Source organism: Cherax quadricarinatus, chromosome 58 (genome assembly GCF_038502225.1).
Source record: "Cherax quadricarinatus isolate ZL_2023a chromosome 58, ASM3850222v1, whole genome shotgun sequence".
Classification (NCBI taxonomy): domain Eukaryota; kingdom Metazoa; phylum Arthropoda; class Malacostraca; order Decapoda; family Parastacidae; genus Cherax; species Cherax quadricarinatus.
Genome location: NC_091349.1, coordinates 12704473 through 12726168, shown reverse-complemented (window position 1 = coordinate 12726168; position 21696 = coordinate 12704473). Strand labels below are relative to the sequence as shown.

Below are 21696 nucleotides of genomic sequence, written 5' to 3'. Positions count from 1 at the left end.
GGCTGGTGAGGGGGGGCTCTTAAGAACAATTCTTCAGATTCCTTTAACAAAGCCTGGATGCCCTCCATTCCCCAAGATGCTATTACTCCTACAGGTTTAGCGCTCCGTGATTAACACTTTCACTTTTATTTGGCATACTCTTGGCTTTTCCACAATTGTGCAAATTATGAAAATAAAAGCATACTGACTAAATGAGCAGATGACTGCAAGAATTTGTGGGCAAGGAAATAAAAGAGGTACAGCGAGGGAAAAAAAAGTACATAAAAACTAGAAAGGCAGTACCGGAATTGTGCAAACGTTCACTGTTCCCTGCCACAAATAACCCCCCCCCCCACAACGCATCACTGCCACTAACGTCCTCAACACAAGCAATCTTCTTAACTTAAACTTAGCTTAAATGTTTGAAGCTCAAGTTGCCGAAGGGTTAAATTGTGCTAACTGATAGGCAATTATAAAGGTACCGACTAGATTACAAACACTCAGTTTTAATTTCCCTGTGCATAAAGTATTTGTAGCACTATTGATAATTATACAGTATAACCTAAAGCTAATTCCATGCCAAACTAGGGGTTTAAGTTAGAATATAACAAAGTAACAACGCGCACGTGTTTACAATCATGCTAGTTTCAATAAAATTTAAGAAACAAGGCCCACATCACAAAATGGACAACATAGGGAGAAAAAAAAAGGTACATGTATCATCCATTAACAGGTTTATCATGATTAAACATTTTTTTACCGTTAATTATAGATAAGAAGGTAAACACCTAACCACTGTTTTTTTTTTTTTTTTTTTTTTTTTTTTAACACGAGTAATAGCTAGATATCCAAGTGAAATGAACAGACAAGTAGCATTTAGGCAAATCTTTGGGAAGCATTACAGATTCGCACGTTTATACGTAAATTGTTTTAGGCCCAAATTGTAATTTTCTCCAACCGCAAACTTACCACAGTACATCTGGGTTCCCATTGCTGCTGCCGCTCAAGTTTTTCAGGGCGAACATAGCTTTGAATAATTTCTTCAGGCTCCTGATGGTTCTCAAGTGTGCTTATTAGCTCTCAGCCTGCGTAATAAGCTTCACCGATCTATATTAATCCTTTTATGAAATCAGCATCCAGTACATCTTCACCTACCTACCTATTATTCTTCTTCTTCTTCTTCTTCTTCTTCTTCTTCTTGATTCACTGGTATTCTCCCGGACCGGGTCTTTTCCAGATGGTGAGCCGACATAAGAATATCAAAAACAACTAATTCCGATCACAATCTAATCGAAGTCCAGACGTACATGCATAGAGGTCCTGAACAGCAGAATGCATGTACCTGTGAAGGTGTCTTCACAAAATACAATTTCAACAACAAGAACATCAACTGGGACCAGGTAAACCATGTCCTAAACGAAACATGTTGGGAAGATGTCTTAAATGACATGGATCCAAACCAGTGCCTTGAAAGGATCAACTTCCTGGTAGCCGAAGCATGTTCTAGGCATATTCCCCTAAGAAAGAAGAGCAGGAGTAAACTGGAGAGAAAAAGACGCTTCCTCTACAGAAGACGACGAAGAGTCACTGAGCTCCTCAGGAGTGCTAGAATATCTGATACACGAAAGGAGGCGCTGACCAGGGAAGTGGAAACTATCGAACTTAAGCTAAATGACTCTTACAGGAACCAGGAGAGGCAGGAGGAGCTTAAAGCTATTAGTGAAATTGAAAGAAATTCAAAATATTTCTTTTCATATGCCAAAAACAAGGCAAATACCACATCTAGTATCGGGCCCTTACTCAAGACAGGATGGGACTTACACAGATGACAACAAGGAAATGAGTGAAATATTGAAATCCCAGTACGACTCTGTTTAGTGAACCACTAATAGGTCTGAGGATCGACGACCCAAATGATTTCTTCATGAATGAGCCTCAAAACTCCATAAATGTATGCCAGATTTCCGACATTACCCTAACTCCAATAGATTTCGAAAAAGCCATTGACAACATGCCTATGCACTCAGCCCCGGGCCCAGACTCGTGGAACTCTGTTTTCATTAAGAACTGCAAGAAACCCCTCTCGCGTGCCCTAAGTACACTATGGAGGAGTAGTTTGGACATGGGTGAAATTCCACAGTCACTTAAAACAACGGATATAGCCCCACTCCATAAAGGTGGCAGCAAAGCATTAGCTAAGAACTATAGACCAATAGCTCTGAAGTCCCACATCATAAAAATCTTTGAAAGAGTGCTAAGAAGCAGGATTGCAAATCATCTGGATTCCCAAAATCTGCACAATCCAGGGCAACATGGGTTCAGGGCAGGTCGCTCCTGCCTCTCACAACTACTGGATCACTATGACATGGCCTTGGATGCACTGGAAGAAAATCAGAATGCAGATGTAATATACACAGACTTTGCAAAAGCATTTGACAAATGCGATCATGGCGTAATAGCCCGTAAAATACGTGCTAAAGGAATAACTGGGAAAGTGGGGAGATGGATCTTCAACTTCTTAACAAATCGAACACAAATAGTAGTGGTCAACAGAGTTAAATCGGAGGCTGCCATAGTGAAGAGCTCTGTTCCACAAGGCACAGTACTCGCCCCCATCTTATTCCTTATCCTCATATCAGACAGAGATACACACCACAGCACCGTATCATCCTTTGCGGATGATACTAGGATCTGCATGAGGCTGTCATCTGCTGAGGACGCGGTTAACCTCCAAGAAGATATAAACAAAGTTTTCCAGTGGGCAACGGTAAACAATATGATGTTCAATGAGGACAAATTCCAACTACTCCGTTATGGAAAACTGGAGGAGATAATAACTAGAAATGAGTATACTACTGACTCCGGCCATACAATAGAGCGGAAAAATAATGTAAGGGACCTGGGAGTAGTAATGTCTGAGGATCTCACTTTCAAGGATCACAACAGTGCCACGATCGCACGTGCAAAGAAAATGATAGGATGGATAATGAGAATTTTCAAAACGAGAGATGCCAAGCCCATGATGATCCTTTTCAAATCACTTTCTCTCTAGGCTGGAATACTGCTGTACATTAACATCTCCATTCAAAGCAGGTGAAATCGCAGATCTAGAGAGTGTACAGAGATCCTTTACTGCACGTATAATTATGTTCTGTCAAGCACCTTAACTACTGGGAACGCTTGGAAGCACTTGACTTGTACTTGTTGGAACGCAGGAGGGAGAGATATATCATAATCTACACTTGGAAAATCTTGGAAGGAATGGTCCCAAATCTGCACAAAGAAATCACTCCCTACGAAAGTAAAAGACTGGGCAGGCGATGCAAAATGCCCCCAATAAAAAGTAGGGGCGCCATTGGTACACTAAGAGAAAACACCATAAGTGTCCGGGGCCCAAAACTGTTCAACAGCCTCCCATCAAGCATTAGGGGAATTGCCAATAAACCCCTGGCTGCCTTCAAGAGAGCTGGACAGATACCTAAAGTCAGTGCCGGATCAGCCGGGCTGTGGCTCGTACGTTGGACTGCGTGCGGCCAGCAGTAACAGCCTAGTTGATCAGGCCCTGATCCATCGGGAGGCCTGGTCACGGACCGGGCCGCGGGGGCGTTGATCCCCGGAATAACCTCCAGGCCTTGGGAGCTAGACCTGTGTGCCATGGAAACATTCCTAACTTCCCTGTGTGAACGCGCACGCGCGCGCCTCAGGCTGAATCATATGACAGCTCGCTGAGGTCAGCAAAACTTGGAGCCGACATTAGATGTTGACCTTTAGTGGCTTGTGGTTTAACCGTTCCCCCTCCCCCACCACTATTACCCCATTACTCACTACACCCACTACAGACGCCTCGCGTAACGCTGATTTAATATACCTCAATGAGAAACCAGACATCCACAATCTACGTACTTTTCTTCTTAGTAAGTTTATTCAGGTATACACAAATACAGTTACATAGAATTATCATACATAGTAGCATATGGGTCTTGCAAGAGGTATGGCTTGGGGAAAAAACCCTGGATGTTTTCCCTATGCTATATACTATTCCCTAAAATTCTGAATTACTTACCTTCTTTCCCCGAGTAAAAATGCGATGCTACAACCTGAAACTGATATACGTATTAAAGTAAAACAGACATGTCTACAGAATTTTAGGTTTTCCAACCTAGGTGGATGGATGGATGGCTGTAGTTAACTGTGGGTCCATAGAATTGGTAGTACATTAGTAACCATTCATTGTAAGCTGGTAAATTGGGAAGATTTTTCACTAGCCATTTTTAATACCTAACTGCCGCATAAAAACCAACGAGAATCAGGGGCTAATTTTAATATAGAGATCTTAAAAAATATTTGCATTTTTAAAAAGTACCACTACAATTAAGTTTAAGTTTTAATTCTTACCCAGATCTCCCCTCCCCTCCTTCAACACTACCTAGTTACCACGAGCCCCTCCACTTCACTCTTCCCCATCAGCAGTCTTCATTATTTAACTGCAATCCTTTCTCTACAGCATTTACTAAACAGATTCCATCCCCTTCAACTAATCCACAAGCGGTGCCCGACCAACTGCCAGAAACTAGAGAATGACAGCATCGACAGCCAAATCCGACCCACCCGAAATTATATAGCTACATCAGAAGAAAAAAAAAGAACAGACCAGGTAATCAGGATGAAGGTGGGGAGCTCAAGGAATGACCAGAAGTCTAAAGAGCTCAGCCTGAAATTTAAGGAGGTATTCTCAGGATACAGAAAGGCTTTCAGCAAAACGAGGCGGTGGACTGCACCAGCAAGCGTTGAAAAATACGCACAACCGTGGAGGAAACGAAACTTGTGCGAGCTAGATACATCTAAGGCGGTGGGACCAGATACTCTCTCCATGGGTCTTTAGAGGGAGCAGAGGCACTGCTGCTAGCAACACTTCCAATTTATAGAAACAGGGCAACTGCCAGAGGTGGAAGACAGCAAATTTTGTGCCAGTTTTTAAGAATGGAGAAAGGCAGCATTAAACTACAGAACAGTGTCGTAAACACGTACAGTATGTAAAGCTATGGAAAAGAGTATCGGAAGAGTGGTGGTGCACCTAGAAAGGAGTGGGTTATATGAAAACCAGCACAGCTTCAGGGATGGAAAATCCTGTCATAAACCTACTGGAATTTCACGATAAGGTAACAAAACACGAGAGGGATGATTAGCCTGCATTTTCTTTGACAATATTGCACAAGATGCTGGAACAAAAGCTAGAGGGGCAAGCAGAAATAAGCACTACAATGTATCAACGAATACTTGACAGGAAGGAAACGAGCGATGGTCCATGACTAGGTGTCTGAATGGGTGCACGTGACGAGTGGGGTTCCACAAGGATCAGTCCTAGGGCCGGTGCTGTTTCTTATAAACGTGAAGGACATGACAGAAGGGATGGAGATGGTATACCTGTTAGACTAAGTGAAACTAATGAATACAAACTGAAGAGGATCAGGTATGGCTACAAAGGGGTCTGGACATCCTACCTGGAGGTTATTCCAGGGATCAACGCCCCGCGGCCCGGTCCATGATCAGGCCTCCCGATGGATCAGGGCCTGATCAACTAGGCTGTTACTGCTGGCCGCACGCAGTCCAACGTACGAGCCACAGCCCGGCTGATCCGGCAGACTTTAGGTATCTGTCCAGCTCTCTTGAAGGCAGCCAGGGGTTTATTCGCAATTCCCCTAATGCTTGATGGGAGGCTGTTGAACAATCTTGGGCCCCAGACACTTAGGGTGTTTCCCCCTTAGTGGACCAATGGCGCCCCTACTTTTAATTGGGGGCCATTTTGCATCGCCTGTCCAGTCTTTTACTTTCGTAGGGAGTTATTTCTGTGTGCAGATTTGGGACCATTCCTTCCAGGATTTTCCAAGTGTAGATTATGATATATCTCTCCCTCCTGCGTTCCAACGAGTACAAGTCGTGCTTCCAAGCGTTCCCAGTAGTTAATGTGCTTGACAGAAGTTATACGTGCAGTAAAGGATCTCTGTACACTCTAGATCTGCGATTTCACCTGCTTTGAATGGAGATGTTAATGTACAGCAGTATTCCAGCCTAGAGAGAACAAGTGATTTGAAAAGGATCATCATTGGCTTGGCATCTCTCGTTTTGAACGTTCTCATTATCCATCCTATCATTTCCTTTGTACGTGCGATCGTGGCACTGTTGTGATCCTTGAAAGCGAGATCCTCAGACATTACTACTACCAGGTCCCTTACATTATTTTTCCGCTCTATTGTATGGCCAGTCTATAGTATACTCTTTTCTAGTTATTATCTCCAGTTTTCCATAACTGAGTAGTTGGAATTTGTCCTCATTGAACGTCATATTGTTTACCGTTGCCCACTGGAAAACTTTGTTTATATCTTCTTGGAAGTTAACCGCGTCCTCAGCAGATGACAGCCTCATGCAGATCCTAGTATCATCCGCAAAGGATACGGTGCTGTGATGTGTATCTCTGTATGTCTGATATGAGGATGAGGAATAAGATGGGGGCGAGTATTGTGCCTTGTGGAACAGAGCTCTTCACTATGACAGGCCTGGTCTGACAAATGGTTCATTTGTTTAACTCAAAGTGCAAAGTTATGCAGCTTGGGGAAGCACAAAAGTCAGATGGAGTACAGGTTCGAGGCCGCAAACCTCACTCGAGGAGTAGGACCTTGGGAGAGTATCATATCAAGCATATCTCCTGAGGAGCACATGAATCCTACAACTTTCTGAAGGAAATGAGCGTCTGGTAAATCTAAGAATGGAGTTTCGACATTAAAATCATTCACTACACTACAGTGTACGCCAGGCCCCAATGGAAATAAGTCACTGACTGCTTTGGGTTATCCTAGGTTCTTTACACGTTTCTACGTATGATAATTAACTATTTGTGTATACCTGAATAAACTTACTGGTGTAAGCAGCGCTAGTATAGAACCCACACTCGATCAAGAGAGGCAAGTGCAGAGTTTGCAAAAAGACTAGTCCCAGAGCTAAGAGGCTAAGATAACTAATCTTAATGACACTGGAGGAGGGGATAAAACTAGTACTTGCAAAATACGGAATTAACAAGGTGAACAGGAACACTGTTTCAGATGGGAAAGAGGAACAAGAGGGAACAATTGATAGTTGAAAACGCAGGAGTAATAGGGATGTTATAAGTTCCTTCAGCCTCACGTGTCAAAGTGGAACAATCTGTTCGAGGAGAGATCCATACATAGATTAAGAGGTACAACAAGGCTAAACCGGGAAAGTAGACCTAGTAACGACCAGCGAAGAGACGGGGCCCAGGAGTGGCGACTGTTCCTGCTAGTACATATAGCCGAGCATTTCCCTTGTAGCAATGACGATCCACAGCATTCCCTTCCACTTACAATGTTCCCCTTCAACAGCAACTAAAACACCGCCATTCTCTAATAGCGATCTTATTCAACCAGAAACTGATGGTAAGAAGCATTGTCAACCATGCCACCCTACAAATCCAGCAATCAGCTCAATACTCGGCATTTTATCACCAGTAGTAAAAGAAAGCAATCAGGAAACCCGCAGAAAATACTCTAAAAGTGATAAAAATAATTACATGGGACTAAATCTTCGCAGTAATGTGGGTGGAAGGGGAGGGAACTATTAGAATGTTTTGTTTAGCGCCTTGACACCCACGAGAGGGATCGGATGAACATGACATGAACGCCTGTAATACGATCAACATTGCACCACCATGTACTGAACGTGGTATTCTGGGAGGGGGAGAGGAAAAACTGCTAAATAACAATGCTAAAGTTAGTCAATACAGTAAACAATCTTAAATTAGCAAGAATGAATAGTTGCATTGCTACGTCTAGTTACTATTGTTTGTAAAGGCTATAGGTTAGTACTAATTTAGTAACATGTTAATGATAATAACAGTGTAGACTTTCATTGCATAGGCTAGGAGGACTACTGTGCTCCTGTATATGTTCTTATAACTGCAGTAATATCCCTTCTGCGCACACAAACCCTTCAAGACTCTCCACGTGTGAGCGAACAACCCCATGTGGCATACACATTATTTGAGTTGCCAGTTGCTAGGTTGAGCCAGCAATTTAGCGCCATTTATCGTCGTTTGTGATGACAAGTCTCAGGCATGGCATTATTGGGCTAGTCTCACAATCTTTATTATAGGGTTCTTTTTGCATGATATTTATGTTGAGCCTAAGCCTGTTGGAGTCCTACAGTGCCAGAGAAATGAAGTTAATCAGGTTTGACACAAGGAAAGAATAACGCCAATGTCTGAGTAAGAGCAGTTGACATACTTTTATATACCTCTGACGAGTTTCGATCATTTTTCTACTCCCTAGGCCAGACTCGTCTGGTGCTTGTTTGGCCAACCAGGCTGTTGCTGACATACAGCAAAACTTTCTCCTGGATGAGCTTTAGAAAGCCAAACTGAAAGCAAAGTTTTCCTTTAGTCTTCATAATGTATACCTGTGATACAATTGTCTATCAACCCTATCAGCTAGACCTGAAGCCAGGCCATCGTTTACTGCAAGGTAAACCGCTTGGTTTATCTGGCAATAAATATGCCTAACTACAAATACATAGGCCTGACACTGTGCCAGGTAAACCAAGCAGTTTATCTGGTAATGAGTTAGGCGTATGTATACGTAGAGTATTTATCGTGCATCAACTTTTGTTACATGTTTAATTGGTACTACATGGAAACTCCCTTTGGCATTAATACCGTGAATGGAAATTTTATAAAACAGACACGATGGAAATATAGAAAAGCAGTATAATGCGATTCTGCATCGATGTTTAGCCCACAGTGAGCTTGATCATGTAATAGTCTACTTGGAGAGTCGAGTACGTATATATAGAGCCGTGGCAAGTTATTAGATTGAGCAGCTTAAGAGCATAATTGCTTCAATAAACTTCGCCTGAACCTCACTAAGCTCCCTATAGGTTCATAACTTCAGGCAGATCTGTTCGGATTTATAATTATTAGCAGTCCTACATGTGCAAGATATAGCCCAACAGGTTTTATCTTTACCATCTTTGCTACAAATTTTTACTAGAAATACTGGTACGTAACAAGCCGTAAAAAGATTTAACTCGTCGCGTACACCAAGTATTTTTTCCCGAGCACTGGCAATTTATTAATGGAGGCTGGTGGCATGCCTGAACGCAGAATATCATGCTTGAGGAAATGCACCTTCGCACCGTTACACCCAAAAATTTATCAGCGGATCCTTTAACATTTAACACTAGACAAGCTTACCTCACCCACAAGCTTACTATCGGCTAGCTTATTTTTTTTATGAAGCGCTAAACCAACAATTTAATGAAACTTTGAAGTTTTAGCCTTCAACTTTGGTTTGGGAATAGTTTGTAATAAAAAGTTTGTAAGTTGTAATAATGGTAGAATTACCGACAAATATGTTAGACAAAAGGACATGTGCAACTAATTAACATTTTGCGGCAACGTTCCGCTCCAGGAGCTATTGTTTGCATATATCTGACAAGTGTCCTGGAGAGAAACTGCAGCAATAATGTCAGTTGCATATGCGTCCTTTTACCTAATTTTCAACAGGAACAATCACATGGCCCATCCATGCCAAAGAGTCGATCTGTTCAAAAACAGGTTCTTCCATTAGATAAATTAATTTTGAAGTAAAAACTGAAATATATCCATCATATTTTAACTACCTAACAATTTTGATCTGGGTATTTTTTTTAAATCCCCCCAATCATTATTAAATTTAAGTTGAGTCTTCCAGAAGCCAGTGAAGATTAACATTATGTTCAATGGTAATAAGGTCTAGCTGCTCAGATTTAACTCTGTAGAAAGTACAAGTACACTACAATTTATACAGGAAAAGCAAACTTTGGCATGCATTACAGAAAAACCCTGGTTATGTAGAGTATTTCGGGCAGTTTTAAAAACTAAGCAAGTTGGTTTACCAGAATTCTAAATTTTGCAGTCTTTGATATTAACTTGTGGTTTATGATTACAAATTTGGATTTAAGAATTTTAAATGTTTGTAATAGTAATGATACATGTTCAGATACAAATACTAGTCTTTCAGTATTACTATACAGGAAATACAAATCTGAAGGGCCATAGAATGCATAGCACCTCCGTCAAAACAGACTATACTGTACTTAAAATTTAGTCCCGTACACAGTATTAATAGGAAATTAATAAAATAGCACAAAATATAATGGTATATTTTAGCAGGGGTAAGTAGTACTAGTGTAAATTACAATACAAAATATATATAATAATTATGTTCTGTTAATTAACTTTGCAGCTGTCTGAAAGAAGGAACAGAGTCCTATCTTAGAAGATAAGAGCGTTTGAAAAATGAAGAAAAAAAAAGCAAGGGTATGATAAAATGAAAAGGTTTCGCGATTTTTTTATATATTTTAAGATCGCAATAAGATTTTAAAAACCTTTTGCCAGAGTGAAAACCTTTGAAATCTTCAGGCAAAGTTTACGAGCATTTTTTTTTATTCAGGCAGAGTGGAACACGGGGTTTCCAAAAGATACTGGTCTTATGTTTATAAACAAGCACAAGTTCTGCTACACCTATGGAAAGGAACTCAAAAGGGACACTCGCAAAAGGATCAACAAAAAGGAAAGGAACACGAAGGATTTAGTAGTTATATAAACTGACCTTTTGTTCGAAACAAGAAAAGGGAAAATGCCATGACAGCCAGTAATATGATAGGTGAATATTTCAAACTTTCAAAACTGGAAATAGTACCAAATTCAAAATCTTTAGCTTTCCCATTCAAGAGTATGTCAGTATTGACGGCTCTGTTTAGGACAGGAGAGAGCTGGAACAGATAGATATTCTACGGCCCGTATACAGCCAATAAAGCATTTAAAATACCGATAACGCCTCAGACCTAGATTTACTTATTCGCTCCAGGTAGGGGGACTTAGTCCCAAATCTGCATACTGCAATTAAGAAAAAAAAAAAAAAGACTGAAGAAAATGCAGAATAAACCCAGTGAAATTCGTGGGCAACTAAGTTTACCTGCAAGGTATTCCTGGGATCAACGCCCCCGCGGTCCGGTCCACGACCAGGCCTCCAGGGGGATCATGGCCTGATCAATCATTCTGTTACTGCTGGCTGCACGTAGTCCAACGTACGAACCAGAACCCGGCTGATCCGGCAGACTTTAAATATATGTCCAGCTCCCTCTTGAACGTAGCCAGGGGCCTATTGCTAATTTCCCTCATGCATGGCGGGAGGCTGTTGAACAGCTGGGCCCTGGACACTTCTGGAGTTTTCTCGTAGTGTACCAATGACTCCCCTACTTTTCACTGGGTGTATTTTGCACCGCCTGTCCAGTCTCACTTTCATAGGGAGTGATTTCTGTAGGCAGATTCGGGACCATTCCTAGGATTTTCCAAGTGTAGATTATCTCTCGCCTGCGTTCCAACGAATACAAGTCGTGTGCTTTCAAGCGTTCCCAGCAGTCGAGGTGTTTGATAGAACTTGTGTGCGCGCAGTAAAACACTAAATTAACATCCGTGGCCCCTGCATATTTTAACACGTTACTAGAAGATATCAGAAGCACTGCCGGAACAAGTGTACAAGTCTAAGAAGACACTTGCCTCCAAGTGACAAACCAGCCAGTTCCTTGAATCTGAAATTTCCACTCTTCGTGATTCCTTCTCTTGTCTTGGCTACCCTTCCTATTTCATAAACTGGCTTCTCACGTGCTGAACGGATTTTCTTCTCTCCCAAACTACCTACTACTGCGAGATCTCTTGTTCTTTGCCTTACCTGGAGGTTACTCCGGGGATCAACGCCCCCGCGGCCCGGTCCATGACCAGGCCTCCCGATGGATCAGGGCCTGATCAACTAGGCTGTTACTGCTGGCCGCACGCAGTCCGACGTACGAGCCACAGCCCGGCTGATCCGGCACTGACTTTAGGTATCTGTCCAGCTCTCTTGAAGGCAGCCAGGGGTTTATTGACAATTCCCCTAATGCTTGATGGGAGGCTGTTGAACAGTTTTGGGCCCCGGACACTTATGGTGTTTTCTCTTAATGTACCAATGGCGCCCCTACTTTTTATTGGCGGCATTTTGCATTGCCTTCCCTATATTTCCAGTCTTAAATCTCAACTCGCTTCCTTAAGACATCAAACTTACTTTTTCGCCCTTCGCAGTAATTAGCTCGTACCTTTCCTGCTATTGAAGTCATTTATGTATTTCATGCTCATGTCCTCTCCAACACTTTGGAGAGACTGGCTACTTACTCTCCGTATGAGAGAGATAGAAAGATAGATAGGGAGATGGAGAGAGAGAGATAGAAAGAACTAGCTTGCCGACACCAGTAATTCTTTTCTCAGTCACGTTACAGATAAGTCATCACACTGACTGGTCCTCTACTAGAAGAGAGTACCTTACTTCTAGCTCTCTCAGTATCTTGTTGAAGTATTCCTTATTCACAAGTTTCCTTAGTCCTGTTTTTTTGCGTCTGTTGATGCCTTCCTTTCCCATTACGTACATGTTAAATGCTCCAAACTGAAGAGCCCTCGCGACTTTACCAGAGCCTTTCTTCTTTCCCTACCTCTTCCTTTCCTACTTTTTCCTTTTTGTTTTCCTTTCTTCTGCCTAAGTGTGTTCTGTCCTGTCCCCCTCCTCTGTTTTCGGTCCTACCCCTTGTGGGCTCTTTGCAACCTGGATCATGTGGGCCAGAGGACCGCCAGCAGCAAAAGCGTGGTTGACCAGGCAAACACGACGAGTCTAGATCAGGACATAAGGAAAAATATCGAAACTTAAAGGTAAGAGTTGTTGCTCTTAAACCATGTCCTTAGTAAAGTTACAGCTTACACTGCGCGAACCCACTCGAAACGCGGTGGTGGTTTGCGGTATTTAAGTGGCTGACTTGTGTGGTAGAGTACGGGATGATGAGCTGCCTTCATAGCCTGGTGAGCGAGTTTTCCCTCTACCACCAAGACATCAGGAACAAACTAAGTAGGGGTTGCGGGTGTTTGTAAGAAATTTTTTTAAGATAAGAATTTCCTGGAAGACTGATTCAGCATTGCATTCATTGAAGAAACTTGGGGAAAGTATTACAATTGGGAAAGTCCAATACTATATACAGCTTTTCTGTAGTGTACACTATCTGAAATCAACACAGTTCTAAGTGTCAAACATATTTACATATCCCAAGAAAAAAAAGTTTGCTTAATTAAGGCATCCGTGTTGTAATTCGAGGAGTCTCATGTACACTTTTAGTCATATATGGGGTATTTAATCTGCATCGAATAAGCACTGACTAGCATCAGTCAGGCAAGTTCCTGCCATTTTGTACTGGGAGAGATAAGAGGGAGGGGAGAGTAGACAGCTGTGTGGGATCACTGTAGTGAGGTGTCGGGTAACAGCCTCACCGGACGGGCACCACATCAGACGAGAGCTTTTTCCTCCAATTTTGCTCATACTAAATGCGATACTACCCTATTAATTGTTCCTAGGGAGGAAAACCAAATGCTAGGCATCAGTCGTGCTCCAATGATTGAACGAGAGCCTGAGCTACAACACCTAGGCAGAGGTGATTAATATATTAAGCTACTTGTAGATTCAATAATTATGGAACTTAGAAGTTTTGTTCCAGCAGTACTGGCCTTTCACTACAGTAGCATGGCATTTTAATGAAAATCCCATTTAAAGTGTGTTGGAAAAAGCAAGCCTTTTATATTGTGCAACCCACTGTTACACGTATAAAGATTAAACTCAAAAAACAAAACTGTTCTTGCTTGGTGACTAATACCCTCCACCCCCAAATGAGGGTGATAATATATTTACTACAACCCTAAACGTGACTGGCTGGCGAGAGCCAACAGTGACGGTATGGCTACGTCACCATTGTCTAGGGCAGTGATCTTGCCAACAGGTTAGTATATTTATACACTGTACACCCTACATTTCATTACACCCATGACAACGTCGTCTCTAGCTTTAAAATGAGCACCCACATTGTAAGCAGTTGTTTAAGCGGTCATAAAAATTGAGCAGGTTGTTGCAATGTTACTGCAACAAAGTTAATACTATTTTGGTTGACTCGATAATTATTACGTAACACGAGGGAAAGGTCTGGTAGAGGGAAGATACAAGGCACAGCCTAAAAGGACGCCACATTTACGCCATGGGCATTCGCTCTTGAAAAGAACGTGCAGAATCATTCAACTATTTAATCTAGTTCCGTCCATTGTAGTCTCATCTGGAATACAGTGCTGGCGTTTGTCCTCTACACTGACAGTATCAGACCCCTCTTCCAGGGTCCTGGTACGACAACAGAATATTAATGGAGATTTCTTTGAAAGCCGATGAGGATATGACTACTTAGAACTGGTAGCTTTAAACTTTGCACTGCAAACGAGTCTAGTCTTATAATGCACAACCACTATGGCTTGGTTGGTAGCAGAGCGCTCGGTTCTCATACCAAGTGAGCGTGGTTCTAACTCAAGCACAAGTTAAAACGTTGGGAATATTACGTTCCCTTACACCTGCTGCCCCCTATTCACCTAGCAGTAAGATAGTGCCTGGGTGTTAATAAGACTGTTGTGGGTCGCATCTCAGGTGGTGGTAGTATACCATATAGATAGGGATGGGATTGGAAGGGAAAGTGAAAAAAGATATTCAGAACGAGGACAATCTAATGTTTGCTATGTAGTTTTTGAGTTGGCGCAGTCCTGTGGCACCGTTGGTGTAACCTTACCACTGCCAACGAACATCCGGTTCTTTCACCCTCGGTGCCCATGCATCACGGTTCGTAGGCGCTGCCACCTTACTTCCTACTCTCCTCTTCGAACTAGAGTACTGCTAAAATTACCATGACTTTCCTCACAAACTTGCGTTCCTTCCTGTTAACCTTAAATTACTACTATGGTGTCTACTGCTGCTGCTACAGATTTCAAAATATCTTTATTCTTAACATTCATCAAGTACAAGTTTGACAAGATAAAAAAAAATTTATTGAGTCACTGAGTGGAGAAAACAACCTACAAGTCGTTACGGTCCATGGTTTAAACTACACTTCACAAATAACCTACACTTTGGAAACTAAAATTTCACTCAGTCCTACATCATTTTATATGTATAAAAAAAACTGAGTTATTTACGTCCATGATGTTACATGGTTGCACTAGCACCCAATGCCACCAGCAAACTTACAACGCTCAAATCTTCTGAACATTTGAGACTACACGACCTTGGCTCTCGCCTCTAACATGACTTACATTTTAGAATTTTTAATCACTGACACAAACTTTGTTTCCTTTCCCAATTCATGGGCTAGGTTTGAGTAACCTATATTATGAACTAGAATCTAGTCATCGATAAGCATACTGCGCTCACATTTAGAATGAGCAACACGTTTACATGCTTACAACCCAACCTAGATGGATCTCCAGCAATAATATGACATCGTCTGTTATCCTTTACTCACCGCCAGCAATCCAAGAGCTGCGTAAAAGACTTCTGTATTCGTACATTTTCTAATATTACAGTAACTAGTAACTTTACGCTTTACTTTAAAATTTATTTCGATAATGTGATCGCATAGCCTTCGGAGAAAACTATCTGCAACTATCATCAAGGCACTTCTATATCCTGATAACTGTCAGCAAAATATACTTTTCTTGCCCAAGAATTAAGGGACATTTCACGTTCCATGAAAAATATTATTATTAATAAATTCCCCGTATGCTGTGATGTTCAAAAGTAAGCACTGTGCACAACTGCCCATCATTGGGAATATTTTTTTCCAGTAATTGCCCCGCAAACAGAGGCTTTTAGCTTCTGGGATAAGAATCCAAACCTATCAATACTTGCAGAATTAACCAAGGGATTGTCATTAATACCTTATTTAACCCCACCCCCTTCATTTCTCAATATAAACCTTCACCTCCATTATAACCATTAGCTCTCCTCTACTTAGTCCCCTCCCAAATCGCACAAATACATCAATTTATGTGCAGTATGATAAATATCGTATCAAGAGTAATTTCTCTTACACTTTCACATTTAAACTATCAAAAATCACTTAATAGTACAATTAAAAATAATACTCATGTTTTTCAGGTAATGTCAAGGCTATTGTGGTCTAATGAGTAAACTTTTCAATAAAAGGAATTTTAATCGAAATGAACAGGAAAGACCTGTTAAATTTCATCCAATAAATAAAGACTTATTATACTAGTCTGTCTTTTAAACACCTATGATGAATAGATCTTATAAATTTTCTTTCCAATTTAGGAGGCCTGGGCAGTCATGCTGTGGGGTCGATGACCTCTGGAACCAAACTCTTAAAGTCAAACCGTGTTTTTAAAAATGGTAAAAGTCTTATGGGTAAGGTATCAAAATTAGAATGTTACCTTTCCACTTTTGTGCTTGTCTAATACCCTTCACACCTACAATGAGCTCTTCCACTTTTTGGCTTAGCTCTCTCCCTACTTCCTTTCTCTTACATCCTTTAAATTATCTACTGCCTATTAACCATTTTTTTTCTGATTTGACTAATAGGCCATCCTGATGGATCGTGATAGATAGGGGACAATACCAAAATATTTACATATGCTATCAAAATTTGCCCATATCCACATATACTCTTACCGATATCAAAATTAACATTCCACCGATACCTCGAAATACACTCCAGATTAATATACTTAATCCACACCTACTGTTAAACTTCTGACGTTGCCACAGCTGCTGAACCCACTGCTGAATGTACATTAATGGTATATAGTTCTGTCTTCCAATTATGTCCTAGAATTTGTACTGATAAAAGCACTGGATGGAGAAAAGTCCACAAAGATACCCAGATGTTGCACACTTGTCTAATTTTCACCACTGGAATGCTTCAGATATATTCATCGCCCTACTGAAACCTTCGGTAGCTGTGACAAGATTTTATTCTATGGAGGGAAAAAAAATGTACATAAATGGTATAGGTAGCTCTTGTTACCACTAGTCTTAATAGGGTACTCTTACTGTTGGTGTATAAAACTTAAGTCTCTAACTTTACGTACCCACTCCTCGACAGTGATATTTAAACGGGTATCGTGCCGAAGATTTAGATTACTTATTTAAGATTTGCAGGGACTTAAGTAATCTTAAGGGAAAATATGTAATTACAATTGCAGATATTAAACTAAACTGATGCAGTCCGAAGTCTACCTACCTGAAGTGTATTCCGGGGATCAACGTACCTGCGGCCCAGTCCACGACCAGGCCTCCCGGTGGACCAGGGAACCAGGCTAAACCAGTAGGATTATACAGCGCCTGTGATGGGGAAGGGAATATGGAAGGCATCCAGGCTCGAGTCTGGGAACTGGAACACAGATCCATTCCCTAGATCAAGAGCCCCTCAAAAGCGTCAAGGAACCTTCCTCGAGGGGCCAGGCTGGTACTGCTGGCCACACGCAGTCTTAACATACGAACCACAGCCCAGCTGATTCGGCACCGACAAAGTTTCTGTCCAGCTTCCTCTTTAAGGCAGCCAAGGGTCTATTGGTAATTCCCCTTATGCATGGGAGGATGTTGAACAATCTTGGGCCCCGGATACTTATTTTCTCTTATTGTACCACTGGGGCTCCTAGTTTTCATTGGGGATATTTTGCACAGCCTGCCCAATCTTTTGCTTTCGTAGGGACTGATTTCCGTGTGCCGATTAGGAACCATTCCTTCTAGGATTTTCCAAGTGTAGATATGATACATCTCTCGTTTGCTTACCAGCGAGTACTTCCAAGCGTTTCCAGTAGTCAGCATTTATTAATAGACAAAACTGGTTTATCCAAACTTTTATTTTTCTTACTCAGGATAAGGCACGTGTGGCTTATTCAACAATGGGCCCCTATATATTTTTATGCATTACCAATGCGAAGCCAATGATGATCCTTTTTAATCACTTACTCTCTCTAGGTTGGAATACTGCTGTACATTAATATACCCATTCAAGGCAGGTGAAATTGCAGAACTAGAGAATATACAGAGAACCTTTACCGCACGTACAAGTTCCATCAAACACCTTAACTACAGGGAGCGCCTGGAAGCACTTGACTTGTACTCACTGGAGCACAGGCGAGAGAGAGCTCAATCTACACCTGGAAGATTCTGGAGGGACTGGTCCCTAATATGCACACAGCAATCACTCCATACGAAAGCAAAAGACTTTGCAGGCGATGCAACATACCCCAGTGAAAAGTAGGGGAGTCACTGGTACACTAAGAAAACGCAGTAAGTGTCCGGGGCCCAAGACTGTTCAACAGCCTCCCACCAGCAATGAGGCATTACCAGTAGACCCCTGGTTGTCTTCAAGAGGGAGCTGGACAGATACCTAAAGACGGTGCCGGATCAGCCGGACTGTAGTTCGTACGTTGGACTGCGTGCGGCCAGCAGTGACAGCCTCGTTGATCAGGCCTTGATCCACCGGGAGGCCTGGTCGTGGACCGGGCCGCGGGGGGCGTTGATCCCCGGAATGCCTTTCAGGTAGACTCCAGGTACCCATACGAGGGAAGAGCAAGGTTTGATTAGAATAAGTGTTATACACAGTGGAATTTTACGTAAGTATTAACCACGAGGGAAAGAAAATTATGATATATAAACATTCAAAGGAGAATACACGTGTGCTTGCAATAAGTGACCGGGTTTTCTTTGTACCTGTCAAGTACAGGTACAAAGGAAGACCCAAACGCTATAAATACCAATTAGTAAAGCTCCAGATAATACGCTGCAGTGCTGTCTGTTTAACAGAAGGGAAATATACTATCTGCTGGCCGAATACAGTAGCAGCGAAGGAGGGACTTGTGGGGGCTTTAGTTCCCAAACATCCAAATATATTCAATGACCATTTTCACTTGTGCTAAAAAGTCGACAAATGCACGTCGCCGCCCCCCCCCCCTCCCCCCAAACAGATTGGAATTCTGGCTGTGCCACAAATAAAGATAATTTATCGATCAGTAATTCGTCAAAACGGCATCATTACCACCAACTACAACCTTCACATGTCTAACCTATTCTTTGCCACAATGTTACAGGCCATCCTGCCATCCTGAGAATTTTAATAACTGCAATAACTACAATGCCCAGTGTTAAGTTCAAATTATCGTCATGGCAAGTCTAACCCTATGTGTACCTCATTTTATTAACGAGAAACCTTCACCCCCTTCCCAATTCATTCATCCACCCTGCCCATAGTACTATCATCCATTTTCTCTTCCATCTTATGAAACCTCGTCGCCCTCTTATATACATGCATCTTCCTCTCCCACATTCATCAATCCCTCTCTCATCCACTGATCTCCCCTACCGCAGCTACAAAAAACTCTTCCTACTACATTCATCCTCTCCTACATCAATCATCCCCTCCCCTTACAATACAACAATCCATCATCCTCCCTCTCCCCACTCATCCACAATTTAGCATAAAAAAGACCAGTTTCCTCCCTAGTAGGGAGACATGGACAAGTCTTATATCTGATGCCCATGTTCACTTGACAAGATACTGGTGTGTATCCAATAACAGTATTAATACAGATGAAAGGGATACCGAATCCAGTTTTCAGCATGAAACTGCACAGGTTCTCCCTCCAGATTTAGATTGCAGCACTTTTTTGACCCTTACGAGTTCAGCATAATTTATTATCTAAATTTAGAAGCCTTTGGGTATAATGGGGAAGCAAGTTATGACTTGCCAAACCCAAATGCAAATTTTCTAGCGACACTACCAAGCGTATATACGATAAGCTTGTTAGACCCAGTACAACATTAAGATTTTTTATCCATTTTAATCAGTAGGAAGCATTTAAACTCTTGGGACCTCGGGAATGGGAGGAATGCAGGCTAGATCAAAGGAAGAGATAAATTGGTGCCTAATCCACAGCCCTTCACCGGCATCAAGGTACCTCCTCAGAAAGGAAAGGATTTAAAATAGAATTAACTTCAGAGCAACACTAATTCACTTTTATAAGGCATTCCACAAATTTAAAGAAAAACCAAACGACTAAGAAGTCCAGTGGCCGCGTCATCGAAATATGTGAATCACTAGGCGCTGAAAAAGTACTAGACATTTAGTAGACTGAACTCGTCCCTCCATCCCCGGCCAGAAGCCATACTAAACCAGCAGTCCACATCATTTACCTCAGTATTTTTTATACAAAACCTACATGCCCTCTGCGTGGTTTGACAAGCAGCAACATTCTCTACGATCCACCGAGCAGGAAGCCTTAAGAGAGCTGTCTGAACTATTAGTCACTGGCATGAAGGCGACTAGTAGGCTGGTAGACGGCAACCATCACACGCATTACCCTCCTGCTCCTGGCCTGGCCAACTATTTTTTTTTTTTTTTAATGGAGCCTGTTTTTTTTCTCTCGTATGGCTACGCAAGACAATTTTTTAATACTCTGTATACACATCTTACTTAAACATAACTAATATTTCCTTTAAATTTTTGAAGTCTTGTACACAATAGCAGGAGCTATAATTTTCCAAACTAGACTCAACTTTCAGTAACTATGACTAATCCACCCAATATATTCAGGAACCATCCTCACAAAAGCTGTACTTATGCAAATGACACTAGACGAATACTGTTCAGTTTATCAGCGTATAAACCACGTGGGTTAAGACTCAAAATCCACCTTTTCATTGTCAAGTACATTAAGTGTATATAATGTAAATTACCGCAGTCATTGCTAACGTAGCAGGTTATTATAAACTGAAGAGAGGTTAGTCATTTTAACTTACCGTAACAAACCTTGTCACTCCTACCGTAAGAGTCAAAAGGACCCCAATGACAATAAGTCAGACTTTTTTGGGTTATCCCAGGTTCTCTACACATGCTGCTATTTATGATCTATAACTATTTGTGTGTACCTGAATAAACTTCTTAACCTGTCATATAGCCGTCGGAAGGCACTAAACCCACAGGTTACACAGCGCCTGGGGAAGGGGGTAATAAGGTTAGTAAAAGGAGGGAAGCTCCAGGTCACTGGATCAAAAGCTCTTCGCTATCACCAAAGTTCCTTCCTTCCTTGCAGAGATTTACCATAAAAATTGAAGAGGTGCCGGTATTATTAACATACAAAATTTAAATTTCTTACTGAATGTGCAACCATTTTAACTAGTGCATTATAACTTTTTATCCAGCATGATGTCTTGCACATGGTTAAGAGAGATGAAGAGCGTCGCACTATTCCTGTCATGGACCTCAAACTTGAGCCACGCTACAAAAGCCACCAACCACGCCATCCTGGCTATTTTTGGGGGAGGGGAAATTCAAAAATTTCCCCGTTACTCAGCAGGCGCAGAGAGGCGACAATATCGTTTACCTTAGAGCCGATCTGATTGCCGCACTGGCCGGCCTGCAGGTGGACGATCTCCCTCATGACGGCGGTGACGGAGGCAACAGCAAGAGGAGAAGGAAGAGCAACGTATACACCGTGCGAGGGTTGTGAGGTGACTGAGGGTTGCTAGTGAGGGTCGCTGCCACTGTGCTGTGTTTAGTCTCCACCACCACCACCCACTACCTCACCCTCGCATATCCTTCAATAAACACTACTGCAACCTTAATTAATTCTCTAGACACCATTTAATCAATATCAAATCGTCACTATTACTTTTTCTTGTTTGCTATAGGAACGAGACTAGTAGAAAACATCGAACTTCTTTTTATACAGAGGTGAAGCATCGCGGTAACATAACCCGGATAATA

At 41.8% G+C, this 21696-nt stretch overlaps 1 protein-coding gene across 1 annotated transcript in view; it reads right to left on the bottom strand.

The window, feature by feature from the left end:
* LOC128698090 (tubulin beta chain) overlaps positions 1-21473 on the bottom strand; it is a 53483-nt gene extending 32010 nt beyond the window's left edge. The window contains exon 1 of the mRNA XM_053790194.2: positions 21314-21473. Within this exon, the coding sequence (XP_053646169.1) occupies positions 21314-21370 (57 nt within the window). The 5' untranslated portion in view covers positions 21371-21473. The remainder of the gene's footprint in view (positions 1-21313) is intronic.
* Between the last annotated feature and the right edge of the window lie 223 nt (positions 21474-21696).